Here is a 15,379-nt window from a genome sequence, read left to right on the forward strand (position 1 = left end):
TTGGGGTTTTCTCTGTATCTATTATTCTACGATCTACCTTACAATATAAAGCGCCTTGAGGCGACTGTTGTTGTGATTTGGCGCTATATAAATAAAATTGAATTGAATTGAAACCTGATTGGAAATGGCATGCATGGTTGATGTCTGTCCAAAGGTTATGCAGCAGCATTATAAAGATTTCTAAGGTAAAAGTTGACATATAAATGACACATTCTTCATTTGCTAAATCAAGTTTTTAACATGTCTTACTCATGCTTCATCCAATGTTTAAAACATGTCTTTAAGTTTCCAAAGGACCTTTTAATGCCATGATATGTTGAAAGCATATTGACCAGTACATATTACTGCTTCCATACCTTTTTTCTCTTCTATGCCGTTAAATTCCTTTTTAAAATTTGCAGGACACTGCTGTAATAATGAGGATTTTACCCGACCACCATGAAGCTATGGTTCTGTTAACCAGCAATAAATATTATTTCTACCTGTTTGACAATGTGAAATCTTCTTGTGTTGTCTGAAATGTTCATGTTCTGCCTCTCTGGGCCTCCAGAGAATAAGGTTTCAGACTTTTAGGTTTTATCTTTGACCACTTTTAATGCCCAACTTCCTACACACCTTTATGTCTGTTAGAACATTAAAACATTTCTCAAAGTCACCCAGCATCTCATTTAGGAGTCCACAAACAGGGATTTATTTGGTTCATAAACTGAGTCATAACTATGGTTAAGAAAGATGGTAGTTTGAGTAACACCAGAGCTTCCTCGTTTGCTCACTTTTCCCTGTAAAATCACAGCAACTAACCACACACTGACCTGATTGTAAGATGACCCTCGTTTCTAACATCTGTTTTAGAGCAAAATGAGGGAAATAGTTTGACTCCTGCATATAATCATTAATCCAAAACAATAAATGCCCATGACCACTGCAGGGTCACATGACCCAGGAATGAATTCATATTGCGTCCTTTCCCACTAGAGACACAGTCCAGATGTTAGTCAGTGTTAGTGGGTTTTTGTAAAGAAAGAGGCTTCAGACTCTGCTCTCCTGTTAGACTCTTCTCTGGATCATGTCCTGTCCTTCCCAGCTCATCGCCTGTGACAGCTGTAATTCTTCTGCTTCGTTTTTGCAGCTGTTCTTTACAGAAAATCATTATCTGTCAAAAAATGAAAGAAAATACAGAGAAGCTAAACAACGATACATTACAATTTGAGAAATTTAAACACCTTTAATTTGAAAACAGACACCCTCCTCCCGGCATATGCTTGTGAATTATATGTATTTGTATTTTATCATACAAGCCATAAAGGAGCCATTTCCAGCTTTTGGCCTGACAAGGATTAAGCAATGCTTTGACAAAGTGTCGAAAATACTGTCGTGAAACTGACTGAAAATAGTGAGGTTAGGTAACTTTTAACTAGGTAAAAGTTAGTTAAAAGCAAGAGAAAGTCTGCATTTGCAGGTTGGAGGACAGTTGGAAGGTTGTTGGAGGAGTAAGTCACCTGACCTTTAATACCAGTGGCCCAAGTTCAAGTCATGTTGTACTTTTTCCATAAATCCTTCACTTGTTTTTTAAAATATGTTACTAATTACAAATATCCCACTTGGTTATGTTTAGCCATTAAAAACTGCTTGGTTCAAGTGAGGTATGAAAAGCTCTTGAAGAGGTTTAGAAAAGTATTATGTCTTGGATTGTGTTTCTTTTTTATAATATCTGTTAGGGCAACTTTTGTAATGGTTAGGAGTAATTCTTGGTCTGTAGATTCTTTGGGATGTGTGGTTATTTTATATCATCTTCAATTTGAGCCAGTGAGTAAAATGCTTTATGATGTCCAGCAGCTCTCTTTGGTCTCGGGGCCCCATTTTAGGATTAGATTGTTCCTGTAATCTTCCAAGCAGTTGTTTTATCACCCTCTTTAATCAAGATCTAGTCTTCTGGAAGAGTCTGGAGCTCTGAAACTCTCCGACCGACATACACCATAACAGCCAGTCGCGCCTAGGTCTGTATTTAGGCAGTTGTCCAAAATTAAATTGGATTCTAGGAACTGCTGACTGGCTGAAGACCTGAAGTGTTTTGTTTTTGGCAGCCTGGTCTTGGCTGTAAAATGGCAGGCTGTAATGGGTTGCTTTTATTCACAGAGAGTTCGAGGCATGCTTGGCACAACAAGCTACAATCAGACCCAGCTCGACCAGGCGGAGGAAAGCTGTTTTTTCTGGAAGTCTACTGTGGAACAAGTGCACTGTGGGACAGACAGAACTTTATTACATAAGAGCAGATTTTTATCTAATTACACTCCAAGAACAATTTTTGTAGCCCCATGCTGCTCAGATGAACTTTAGGTTAACCTTTAATTGTGAAACTTAAAGGAAACAAAGAACCAAAGCTGGATGGGAAGCCTGTGAGTGTTGAAGCAACTGATCTGGAGATTATTTCCATTTGGTGAATGTTTAAATGTCTGGACCCGACCCAGCCTCACAAAGCTCTGTGAGGCTGTGTATTCACATCATGCGGTACCTAAAGAGCTCCATGGCTTTGAAATCTTCATCACCAAAGTGATGAAGGCAACACACTTATCAAGTGCTAACAACACAAAACAGAAACACACAAGTGGTAGCTACAGGCCAACTAGTGGATGTAGTGCAGCTTTTAATAGATAAACACTGAGATATTTCTGTTTGGTAGAGCACAAAAATAAAGCTAAAAACATCCCAAATAACTTAAAAGTTCACATGAATTAGTCTCTCGTGCAACAGCAACAAGCCCCATAGATGATCTTCCTAAAACGATATAACAATAAGACACAGCGAGTATGTCTCAGGTGAAATACGAGTTGTACCATTATCCCCGAAACTAAAGCTGCAGAGGGGGATCTTACCTGCTCCTGAAGATTTAACTCAGAATCTGGCAGTAGAACAGGGAGCAGCTCACTGACTGAAAGAATTATGGAATAAAACCACCCAATTCATCAGATTATTTTAATTAATATGACTCCATGATTTGCTTTTTTTGTTGTTTTAAATGATTTGTGTGGGAGTGTGAACATGTTGTACCAGCTGATGCACTTTAGCTGTCTCTAGACTTCAGTCTCCCAGCTAGGTTTGCCTGACCAGCACTGAAGTTGGTCTAATGGGAGCATGTGGTATTTCAAAGACAGTGCACAACAGCGCAGGTTTGACTCCCGCATAATCTACAGAGGAATCTGTGTGTGTTTAAAATAAAAACAAACCAAAATGTCCTCAAACAAATAAAACTCAACTAAAATTAACTCAAAGATAATCAAACTTGTCATGCTCGACTGCCTCCATCTGTGTCAAAGGCAACAAGCAATAGGTGGCTGAAGGTGAGGCTTGCAACAAACTTGAACAAAGCCAAATAGATAGATAGCCAGAGTATGTTTTGGGTTTTTAAAAATGTTAGCAGTCAGCTCGCAAGCTTTCAGACATAACTTGATTGATTTTTGCAGGAAATTCGAGAGGTAAAAACAGAAATAAGGAGCTTTTTGAATATTGTCAATATTGTCATTGAGCCACTGAGACCATTTATGATGACGCTTCATTGGATGGATCTACCTAAGGGCTAGATATAAGCCGTGTCCAAATTCATGGGCTGCATCCTCCTGAGGACCCGGCCTTCATGGTCTACGTGGGCCGGGTCCTCCGAAGGCCGGATAGGCCGGAAGTGAGCAGCTGTGAAATTGGACGGTATAGCCTTCAGATCTGCATCACCAGATGTCTCGGCGGAGGTAAATAAACTTGCTATCTAAAATATAGCAGGACACTGGCGTAAATTCTCGATCATCTCACACTTCTATCTAATCAGTTTTCCATTTAAGATAAGATAAGATAAGATAAGATGGCCTTTATTAGTCCCACAGGTGGGAAATTTGTTTTGTTACAGCAAAAGTGCAAAGTTATGTAGCAGAAATTAGAAAACACTGGAATGCAATAAAATAAAATAAAATAAAATACTATGTACAATAGAATAAAATAGAATAGAATAATATATACAATAGAATAAAATAGAAATACAAATACTATATACAACTGAGTAGGAAAATACAAAAACACAACTTCGTCAGAAGAAGAATTGCACATATAGCAGTCTTATTGCACATGTGTGGGTTTGTGTGTTTGATCAGCTGCAAAAGTCTTTATTGTAGAGTCTGACAGCAGTGGGGAGGAAAGACCTGCGAAATCTCTCCGTCCCACACCCACACACATTTGACATTTATTCAGCTGTAATCTCAGCCAAACCAATTTACTCATGAACAAATAAAACAGTGAAAAAAGCCAAACAATAACATTTTAAGTTATCTAAGTGACTTCTATATTACGTTTAACCTGAGTAGTGAAAGACCGCGGTGATCTGAACATGATGTGCCGGGAGTTTGCCGTTGTCGCCGGGCTCTAGTGAGCCTTGAACCCCGGCTAGCTATCGAGCTGGTGGGTAACAGACGTCTCCGAAAACGTCGGAGCACTTTTGCAAATATGTAATGTCTTGATAAACCGAGCAGATATTTGAAGTTTACACACCTACATTCACATTTTGTGATCCAGAAAGAGTAATAAGAGTAATATTGAAATTAAGTAGCAGCCGCCATTGTTGGAAACTGGAATTGGCTGGGCCGCGCTATGAATTCTGGGATATGGTGGGCCACGAAGGACACACCCGACCCATCCTTCAAATCTGGGGAAAGGAGGATGCATTTGTCAGCCACATTAGGAGGAGTCTACGAATTTGGACAACCTTCGTTGCGTCGCTGTGAGGTAATCAGCCTACAAATGCGGCCTCAGAAGGATGCAGCCTATGAATTTGGACACCCTCATACAGAGACAGTCAGAAGTTCGCATACACTCATCATCAGCATGAATGTTATGGCAGTTTGGGGCTTTTAATGGTGTGTTTGAATTGTTTTATTTTCTCTTGGTGGAAGGATTGTACAGATGTACAGTATGATTTTACATCATACTGTACATCTTTAGTGACTTTAAAAAACAAAGTTCACAGAGAAATTATAAAATATCAACTTTAAGGTGTATAAACACTCTGACCTTGGACACTGGCATATATATCATACGGTTGTGGCAAAAAGAAAGTACACCCTCGTTTTTATTGTAAGGTTTTATATACCAGGAAATAATAAAGGACCTGGCCACCTCGAAGTCATTGAGTCCACCTTGAACTTCAGCTGTCCGACAGCTAAAGCTTGGACCAAACTGGGTCATGCCAAAGGGCAATGACCCCAGGCACAGCAGAAAATCTCCAACGGAATCGCAGAAAAAGAAAAGAATCAATGTGCTGCAATTACCCAGTCACAGTCCAGACCGCAACTTGATTGAAATGCTTTGCCAGGACCTTCAGAGAGCTGTGCATAAACAAAAGCCTGCAAACCTCAATGAACCCAAGCCTGCTGTAAAGAAGAGTGGGCTAAAATTCCTCCATAACGAGAGGAGACTGATAAAGTCACAGAGAAAATCATTACTTCATAGTTATTGCTACTGAAGTTGGTTACAGTGCAAGATTTTGATCATGGGTTATCGTTAGTTTTACAAACTCTAATGAGGACTAGATCATTTTCTCGTAGCTGACAGAGGGTGAACTCTCTTTTCACTGTGATGTTTGTCTCTTTTGGTTCTGTTTTGGACAGCTGGAAGCTCAGTGGTGCCGTGCTGAGAATTTAACATTACAGTTACTCAGCTCCTCATTGCAGCGACAGGCTTTTACTTAATTATATTTGGAGTTTAAAACCTCGTGTGTGTTGGGTTTTACAGCACACCATATATGATTTAACATGACATGGTCTATAGGTAGACTTTGAGCTCAACATGAAGCATTTGACAGGAAGACTCAGTGACTCAGTGTGAATTCAACCAACAATCCTTGGTAATATTTGTGCCTTGCTTTGTGCACAGTAACCTTCCCCTGACCCAAAAGCTCTTTGAATCAGTGTTGATGTCTCAAGAAAGAGGTTGGTTCAGAATGTCCGGATTATACAAATAGTTTACAGGGAAAGATTATGATTTCCAGGATTCGTGGCTTGGAGGCGTTGTGTTTTTGTAGGAACAGCACAGTCAGTGGGGGTTTGGAGCCACTGCTGGAGAACAACATGCAGCGGAACTAAAGCTGAATGAATCTGATTCATTTGGGAACAATAAACAATTGAGAGTGCTCTGATGATGGAGAGGTTATCAGGACTCAGCTGAGCGAGAAGAGAACAGCACGTGAAGACAAACTGTTCTGACAGAGAAAAAAAGAAAACGGGGATTCCCTTTTGTCAAGCCTGTCAGTCACACACAGGGAGACAACTGTTATTCTCATTAATCCCAAAGATATTTAGGTTTTTAAGAGAGTAACGGCCAGCAAATATCAGCCCAGCATTAAAGATGATCCATTTATAACAGTGAATGTTATAATATTAAAATAATAAAAACCAAACCAAATCAAACAATAAGAACTGAAAAATATTTCAAGAAAGAGTGATGTGAGTGAGTGAAAGTGATTTTTTCTAATGTCACCTGGATGCTGATTCTTAGTTAAAGTGGAACATCATGAGAGTTCTGGCTGTTCCACCTTCAGTTACCAATTTACTTGCACGCCGTCCCTGAACAGAGCTGACGTTTACTCTCCCCTGAGGACATCAGATAAAACTGACTTCAAGATCGCAAGTGACATGATAGATGATAGTGGCCTCTGGAAGGAATGTTTTACTGGAGGTCGGTCATAAAAAATTACTCCTAGGAGAGAATTTGGATCTCAGTGACATCTGGGCCGAGTACACACTGAGGGCCAAGACTTTTGCTTAGATTATGTACATCTGCGCCTTTACCGACTATGTAACCTGTGACACTGATTGTAATTGCACTTAATATTTCCATATTTGTAACGCACTGGGGTTTGCTACAGCTTGTGAAGATTATATTGTCAGTTTGAATATAAAGCTTTGTCTTGTCCTGATGTCTGATTCCAGATGTGAGCTGGAGCTGAGGTGGGAAGAAACAAAAACTTCTTTACTGTAGTTAAGGACAATTTTCAGGTATCTGTACTTTACTTGAGTAGGTTTTTTTCTGACTGCTTTTTACTTTTACTCCCTACATTTTTAAACAAACATCTGTACTTTCTACTTCTTACATTTTCAAAACAAGCTTGTTACTTTCATTTCATGCACTTCTTCAGACTTCAAACTGATTTCATTCTAAACAGAAATACATGAATGCCAGTGCTGTTCATTTATTAATTACCAGAGGATGTCACATAAAAAGAGATGACGTGTGATTCTGTTCCCCACACTGAGCCATTACAACCAGTTTAGTGTTCCCCCACCTGCTGAATCCACTTTAACACCTGACTGCACACATTTTCCTGTTTAGAGGCAAAGTTACCCTCTACAATGTAGGCAACAAAAAACAGATATATATTTTATTTTCATTCTTTTTCTTCAGATTCAAGCTGAGTATAATTAGATTTTTATTTTTTTTTTAAGTTAGACTAACATTTTTATTCCTGATAATATTTTATCATTATGTTAACACAGCCCAAGGTTCAGTTAGCTTTGCACAAAAATAGTAACGTCCTCCAAACAGCTACTGTTTACTTTCTTACTGTGAGTACATTTCAGGGCCTGTACTTTTTTACTTTTACTTGAGTAAAGAAGTTGAATCAGTACTTCAGCTTTTACTGGAGTAGTTTTGAACAGTAGTATTTGTACTTCTACTTGAGTATAGTATGTCTGTACTTTTTGCCAACTCTGCCAAAAAGGCAGTAAAAGGCCTGATGATCCTCTCAAATGTGCATCCTTAGCCAATGTACAGGATGAGTTAGCCACCATAATGTGATTAAAGAAAGACTGTGCTGACCGGTCACTTGTGTGCTTCACTCTGATGCAGCTTAACTCCAGTACATCTGTCTACAGCAGGATACCTTCACTGTTTTCACTATTTATCTTGAAAACTGTTTAAATTCCTACTCACAGCTGCTGCTCAGCAGATATTGACCCACATCATGGATCAAGTCTCCAGATCAGGAACATGCAGCTGTGAATGCAGAGAAGAAACAGTACAAACGGTGGGAGAGAAAAGACACAAAGTTAAAGGTCACCGATTCTGCTAACTCCCACATTTTCTTTTCTTGGCCTCTACTAGAGTAACCTTGCTTGGTTCCCAGTTCAGGATAGCCTTTATAATATATTTTATAACCTCTCAGTTCATTCTGTCTCGCGGCCTCCTGCTTGGGACGTGCTCAGGATGCCTCTGTCTCATCTAAAACTTGGTCTAAAATCTGTGACATGTCCATCTGATATATAAGTTAATTGCAAGCATAAAGAAACAGAGAAAGTTGTTAAGGCTGCAGTTTAGTTGTATGTGAATAACTTGTAGGGCTTTTTAAAATAATTTAAAACAAACATTTTCAGCTTTTTATTTTGCCTAGTTTGGTGCACCTTTGGTTACAATTGTAACTTTGCTTTTTGAATTTTGTGTTTTTGCTTTGCCTACGATCTATCGCTCTGTATGTGACCCACATAGATGGAAATTCGGTAGTGCTGATAGCAAATGAGATGCCGGAGGGACACTGCTTGCCTCTGCTCTAAACTGTTGTAGCAACACTACTGTCTTTGGAACAGTAGAAGGAATTTCATCCAGTAAGGTGTTCCAGGCTAGTCACCAACTTTTGCCCCATGCTACCTAAGCCTACCTTGGAATATGAGCCAGAGATGACTAAATGTAGGAATGTAGGCAAAGCAGAGCTACGCAACGAGGAAACTACCTCTTCCCAATGAGCAAACATATGTCTCCACTCTTTAATGCTCACCACTACCCACACAGTGGATATACATTGGCAATAAGTCGCTGTGGTGTCTGGGCAGCTGTCAGTGCTTTAGAGATTACATTTCTAATTCAGTAGATCTTCTTCTCCAGTAGAACCCTATTGCAGGTGGTGATAGATATACCACCACACTGTTGTTCTGAGCCTGAACATGAGGCTTCGTGACCGGAAAGACACCAGACTGATCCTTTAAAGCTGCAGTGAGGTAGTGCGATCAGTTTAAGTAGTGGCTTGACCCCTGTAAGAACGTGTTATCCTCCAAACTGAAGTTTAGTCTGACTTAACAATTGATCAGTGTCAAACATCCTGTGAGATTTTTCAGAGATCGTCAAGTTTTTTGTTTGTTTTTTTTTCTGGTAAAGTACAGTACATATCGCTCTTTGGGTTTCAGTTCTCACATCAATTTAGCTTTTAATTTACATTTATAAACAGTGACCAGCACCTGGAAAATAAAGTGTTTTAATAGATAGCTTTAAGCTGTTACTGGAAGCCCATAAAAAAGCGTCCATCAGCAGACCATCGGATTGGTTCCAGCACTGCCCCTAATGAGGAGCTGGGTCCTACCCAAGAGTTTGTGCTCGCCCTAGCATGTCCAGGCTGCAGTTTTCGCAAAGCTTCTTGTGACAGTTTTAACTGTTGATGGTGCCTTACACAACACAAGCTAAATAGAACTAAACAGATAGGAGGAACAAACTGCAGCTTCACCAAGGTGACCCGACAGCCTCTTATCTGCCGGTCAAGTTCCTGCAGTGCCTCTCCTGTCTTTAATCTTGCAGGTTGCGGGACATCCAGTTGAAGCCGGGGGTCACGGTGTGAGTGGAAAAGCTGATCTACAACACGTGGAGAAAGGCTCCTCGGCCCCTCCGGGGTGTGATACGTGTCAAACAGCACCGAGATTAAGGGAAGGGGGTTAGAGCTGCAGTGTGACCGTGCAGCTCAGCAGGCATGTTCGCAGTGGTGGGTAATCGTGTCAGACAGGTGACAAGGCTTGCTGTGCACCGCTGACCTGAACCCGATGCTGCTCACGTCAAAGTCACAGAGGAGAAGGAGAAAAAAAGCAGGAACAGGGTTATTAGTGCTGTTGCCGGGATAGAAAAGAGACAATGGGCCTCGTTCTCAAACAGTGTATACGACTGCTTTTCTTTACCTCAATCTGTTGCAGTACGCTGCAACCAAATTTAGAGCTACATTAGCAGCTTCCATATTTGTGCCCAGAATGATTCATCTTTGGATATTTTACAAAATGTTAACATTTATGTTACAGTTTTTCAAAGCAACAATAAAAAAATGCTTGCGAGTTTAAGTAAACAACAGAAAGAAAGGTTCCAGGCATTTACCACAGTGATCATATCTCTCATTTAAATGTTTGTCATATAAAATTAATATTCAGAGAACAATCGATTCTTGTTGGATTTTATCACTTCCCCTCTGGTTTCAGAGAAATATCCCACATCTGGGTGGTTTTTTCTGTTCTCGCAGGGAGTTTCTCAACTCATGCTGACAGATTAGGTGCTTTTTGTCCTCCAACCTCCTTCCTTCTTTTTCTTTGGTCTCTAATTCTCTTTTTGATGTCAAACTTTTCTTTTGTTGATCTGAGCCACAGTCCCAGGGGGTAGGCAGCCTTCACCACCTTGATTATTCCAGCTTTAGCACTGGACCACTTCTTGCTTCAGCTTTTGTTTGACACTGATGTTTGAGACTTTTTCAGAATACATCAAATACATCACAGCTGTCACAGTGGTGCACACACTAAGGTAAATGAATTTACTCAAACAGAGAAATGAGGGCTTGGACGTATACTGACTGCTAACACTGGACACATATTTGCAACCAACGAATATATTTTCGATTAAAAATCATACTCGGTGTGTACCCTTAATTAATCTCGTTTAATCTACAGTTTTGTGTGTGAACAAGGTAAGAATATTTCACGTCAGTGTCTCTGAACTAAGCCTTTGTGCTTAAAGGTCCACAGGGACCTATGTCCAGGGAAGACATAAGCAACACTTGAAAGATTTATTTACATTTTGGCTGAGGTGTAGTCATGTTTGAGAAGAATGCAGCTCATGAAGAGGAGTTTGCTCAATCCTCCTAATCCTGAATGTCCTCTCAGTCTGTCACAGTACTTTGTTTAGTCCCTGATTAATTTGGCCCACAGCTATTGAACTCTGAAAGTTTTAATACCAAAAGCAAACAAAAGCAACTCTCAAAACATTAGCTGTTCCCAATACATAGTACAGCATGTTCATACTTGCTGAGATTTGAAACTCTGCAAGCTCTAAAAAGTCCAAAGTGCAGCGTGTTCAGTGGAACAGCAACCGGTCAGCTTTGTGGTCTCAGTTCACCATTACCTGCCTGTGCACAGATCAAAAGTCTACTGACTGCCTCTGAAGTCATCTGATACACCAGTCTTGAATGCAGTCTTGGTTTTCAAGTATATAAGCACTTAAAAAGAGTTCCACAAAGAACAGCAGACTAATCCTGAGTCACCCTCTCTGCGCGCAGGACTTGATGAGATGCTGGAAAGCTTCCTCTGAGAGTCTGCTCAGGGTCCACATGATTCATCATCTCTTTCGTGCACATCGACGGTTTGCTCTGTTACTTCACAGTAAGGAGTTCCTGGGTTCAAAGCTGAGCCCGTGCGTAAAGTTTTCATGACCTCCATCTGTGTAAGATGTTATCAAAAACATGCTTAATGCCCTTGACGTTTTGAGCTGCCCCCCCACAGCTGCCAACCTGAGCTTCCATCCATCTTTCTTCTTAACTGCTTGTTCCACTCGGGGGAGGATGGACAGATCCCAGCACGTCTGACATTGTGTGGGACCATGATGGTTTGGCTTTGATCATAGGACAAATGTGTTTTATCCAAGCACCGCTTCTCTTCTCTCAAGTGTTGTGTTAGTTAGCCGTCTTCAGGTTTTTTCTGTTTGAGCTGTTAACTTTTGTAAATTAGAGCCAATTGAAATGTGGGACAAATATGTGGGACGGGAGGACAAAGGATAGAAATCCAGTACAGTCCTGCATGAAGTGGAACAGGTAATGACCCTAACTTAGAGTTGCAGGGGGACTGAAAGCTAATCCAGCTGTAATAGGATGAGATGCGGGGCACACCTGTCCACCATGGGACCAACGCAAAGTCAGACACACTCACTCTGACATCACAGGCTCAGGGAGGAATATGAACTTCACACAGAGATGGAAATGCTGACCGAGAGGCTTCTAGCTGTGAGGCGACTGCACTAAAAAACTGAAACTCTTTAGAAACAGTCTGGATGTTATCAGAAGGTTTCTCGTCAACATGATGTGCAGAGGCAGGTCTGTTCTCTGCAGCACTGTTATGGTGAGAAACATGAAAGACCACCTAAGGCCAGCAGCACCTGCTGTTTGTGGAGAAAGTAAATTTATTGTTGAATTTTCCATAAATTCTTGGAAGCAGCAGCTTCTGAAAGCTCACCTGAGATCTCTGACGCGTGCCATCGTGCTGTCTTTAAAACGTTTACAGGTCCAACAGGTTCTGGAAGAATACAATAATAAGCTTTTGATTATAAAGATCACAAAGTGATTTACAGGCAGCCCAGATAAAACATATCAGCACAATAAAATCTGATAAAAATCAAAGTTCTAAAGGCATGGAAAACAAATAACCAAATTTCCCATCATCCTGTTCTCATATCAAATGCGTCTTCCTGAATTCTAGCTAATATTGTGATAAATAACCAAAACAAAACACATCTGATCCTAGAAATGTTACACAGGAATTTAAAAAGTGGCTACTCAGCATGTTAGATGTGAACACACGTGGGTTGAGAGAAGACCTAAACCGATTTGATCAGATTAAAAGAAAAAACAAAAACAAACCTAGAGCTCCGAGTCCAGCCCCGTCTCGTACAAATAACAAACCAAATTATTTGATGTCTTGCAGCAACACATTTATTCTTGTGTGTCCATGTTCAGTCCTTGAATGAGGTCCCTTGGCTGCAGCCCTGACACTGATTGTGTAATTTAAAGTTGTAGAAATAATGGATGAATTCACGTCAGCGTCCATCAGAGTATCCTAAAAAGAAGAAGAGAAACTCTTGATAAGGTTCATCGCTGACAAACGCTTTTCCTTTCCCTTTCAACTTTTAGCTATTAAATAGTACTTTCTTGGAAATGTATCACTTCTTTTTCAGAAATCATGAGCACAGTTGTCTGGAAATTAGTGTTACCCAATGCAATATACAAATGAAATCAATGACAGCATAAAAAGGGAAGTTTGATGGAAATGGGAACAAAGTTAGTGTGAGCTGAAATAGTAAATTATGTAGAATTTGGCTCTTTGGAGCCAAAACCGAAGGAAATAAAATAAAATCTTCAGCATGCACTCGTTGGTGATGTTAGCTAAACAGCAAAAATTGCAATTTGTACTTTCCAGCTCTTATTCTATCAGAGATTTGAACTGTGAGAATTTAGACTTTAGAGTAAATTCAACTTGTCACTTCTTTTAATGTTTAAGCCTCTCGCCCCTGCAGTCAAAGCTCATCCCAGCTGTGTGTGGACTTGTTCTCCGAGTGTGCGGTGGGATTTTCTGGCTTCTCCTGCTGTCAAAATCATGCCAGGTTAACGCTCCTTTCAAAGTGCCGTCGTCACTCTGAGCCATCCTCAGATCAGCGGCTCCAAGTGCTTCTGCATTTTTTCAACCGCTCCTTCAGCTGTGGGGCAAATGGTACAGGCTAAAGGCTTGGTTAGAGTTAGACAAAGGACAAAATACACTTTATTTTCTTTCAATTCATCATCAAGAGCCAAACGTCAAACAAATGCAATGGCGCAAGAGTTAAGGGGTCAGCATTTGGCTGCTGCTCAACAGCTGTTAATCAGAGAACAGTCCAGCTCCTCTCTTTGTCCCTGGCTGGGAGTGTCAAGCACCAAACTGAAATGAGTCGAGAAAGTTGTTTCTGAGCCAAGTTTCAGTCAGAAGAAAGCCCAACAGTTCCAAGTGTCCTTTGTCTGGTCAATCTCAGCTGGAACAGCTGGAGTAGGTCGTGTTAACTGTTCGATGAGCAAATGTCGGCCCATAAAAAGGAATATCCTGCATCCATTATTCAAAGGTATATAGGCATCAGTACAGTGCAAATACAAATACAGTGATGCAAAGAACTTAAAGGAGACGAGAGAGGTGCAGGGAGGTGCTGGTGCTTGTTTGAAGGTTTAGATTTTTTAAAACGAAAATGTGGTTTATGCATGATGTGCAGAAGTGTGACAAAATAACTCCAACTGGAGCTTTTGTGTTGACCTTTAAGAGTGCAGTGCATGTCGTTATTGACATCACTGAATTCGATTAATCAATACACTAATCGGTAATCTGTCTCAGTCCTCTGATGAGCTCCATGTGGCGCTGTAATGATCTCATACAAATTTCAACATAAAGTTCAAGCACAAAAGTTCATTCTTAAACCACTGAGCCCAACGTGAGGTCTGCTTACTGGTTTTTCCTGAACACCAGACGTTCAGAGGACCAGGTGCTGGAAGGCACTCGGAGAGCTCTGGAATTGGGATTTTATTTGTTTGTCTTTGTTTTTTTAAACCGTGAATGACATTTTAATGCGAGCTGTCAGTCGAACAAAGAACTCAGTGTGTCCGCTGAGTGAAAACCTTGTATCTCCACTTCTGGCAGCTTTCCTGCTTTCAGATCAGCTGCTGCACAAGTCAAGGTCACATTCTGACCTGTGAAACTCATAAAACGTTATCAGTAGAAACAGAGAGGTCATCCGACTGAGATGGTGCGAAGATATGACGCTTCCCGCGCCGTGTGTCTGTGTCAGGTTCGTGCTTTTTTTTTTTTTTTTTTTTTATTGCATAAAAACTCTGATAAATGATCAGGTAATTCACACTCATGATTGTTCTTGAGCCAAACTTGCTCTCTCAGTATTTGTGTGTGTGTGTGTGTGTGTGTGTGTGTGTGTGTGTGCGCGCGTGTGTGTGGGCTGCAGATTAGATGCAGGGCTACAGCCTTTAGTCCCTCCTCCTTCCCCTGCAGATCTCTATATATACAGTGAGTGAGAGAAGCAGCCGAAGAGCTCTGTACCGGCTGCTTGTCAGAACATACACAGAGTGTGAGAGGGAGTGTGTGCAGCAGAGAGGGAGAGCAACAAATAGACACACACCCAGACTGAGTTACTATCTGACAGAGGGGACAGCACGCTCTCGTTTCTTTAAACTTTAAACTTGCAGCTGCAGGAAAGAAGGACAGACAGGTAGAACAGGTGAAAAAGCCACTCATACTCTCCTTCAGTGATGGAAGACTACACTCTTCCCTTCTGGATTTACCTGGCCATTGTGACCGTGTTCATCGGCGGAGCCATGAAGAAGATCTTGGCGTCCCACCTGAACGCCACCTCCACCGTGGTGGCCTGGCTGGGGGCCACCGTGCTGGTGGAGAGGCTGTGGGCGTTCTGCCTACCGGCCATGCTGCTCCTGGTGCTATTTGGCATCACCTTCTGCATCTACTATGCAACCAAGACCAGCCAGCCACGAGCCATGCTGCCTGCCCACGGCAAAGCCGTAATCATCACAGGTAAGAAG

At 41.1% G+C, this 15,379-nt stretch overlaps 1 protein-coding gene and 1 long non-coding RNA gene across 4 annotated transcripts in view; one reads left to right on the forward strand and one right to left on the reverse strand.

The window, feature by feature from the left end:
• The window catches only part of LOC106098723 (uncharacterized), a 25,009-nt gene continuing 9,630 nt past the window's right edge, over positions 1–15,379 (reverse strand). The window contains exons 2-5 of one of the 3 annotated variants that reach the window (XR_002062794.2): positions 12,677–12,872; positions 12,273–12,332; positions 7,966–8,028; positions 1–1,153 (exon numbers count right to left, since the gene is read on the reverse strand). This is a non-coding gene — a long non-coding RNA (uncharacterized LOC106098723). Of the gene's footprint in view, positions 1,154–7,965; positions 8,029–12,272; positions 12,333–12,676; positions 13,510–15,379 lie in introns of all 3 variants that reach the window. The other 2 variants (XR_003220577.1, XR_003220579.1) reach the window with 2 other exon arrangements.
• hsd11b2 (hydroxysteroid (11-beta) dehydrogenase 2) overlaps positions 14,870–15,379 on the forward strand; it is a 20,070-nt gene continuing 19,560 nt past the window's right edge. The window contains 1 exon segment of the mRNA NM_001279757.1: positions 14,870–15,371. Within this exon segment, the coding sequence (NP_001266686.1) occupies positions 15,092–15,371 (280 nt within the window). The 5' untranslated portion in view covers positions 14,870–15,091.

Source organism: Oreochromis niloticus, linkage group LG1, assembly GCF_001858045.2.
Source record: "Oreochromis niloticus isolate F11D_XX linkage group LG1, O_niloticus_UMD_NMBU, whole genome shotgun sequence".
In the NCBI taxonomy this organism is placed as follows: domain Eukaryota; kingdom Metazoa; phylum Chordata; class Actinopteri; order Cichliformes; family Cichlidae; genus Oreochromis; species Oreochromis niloticus.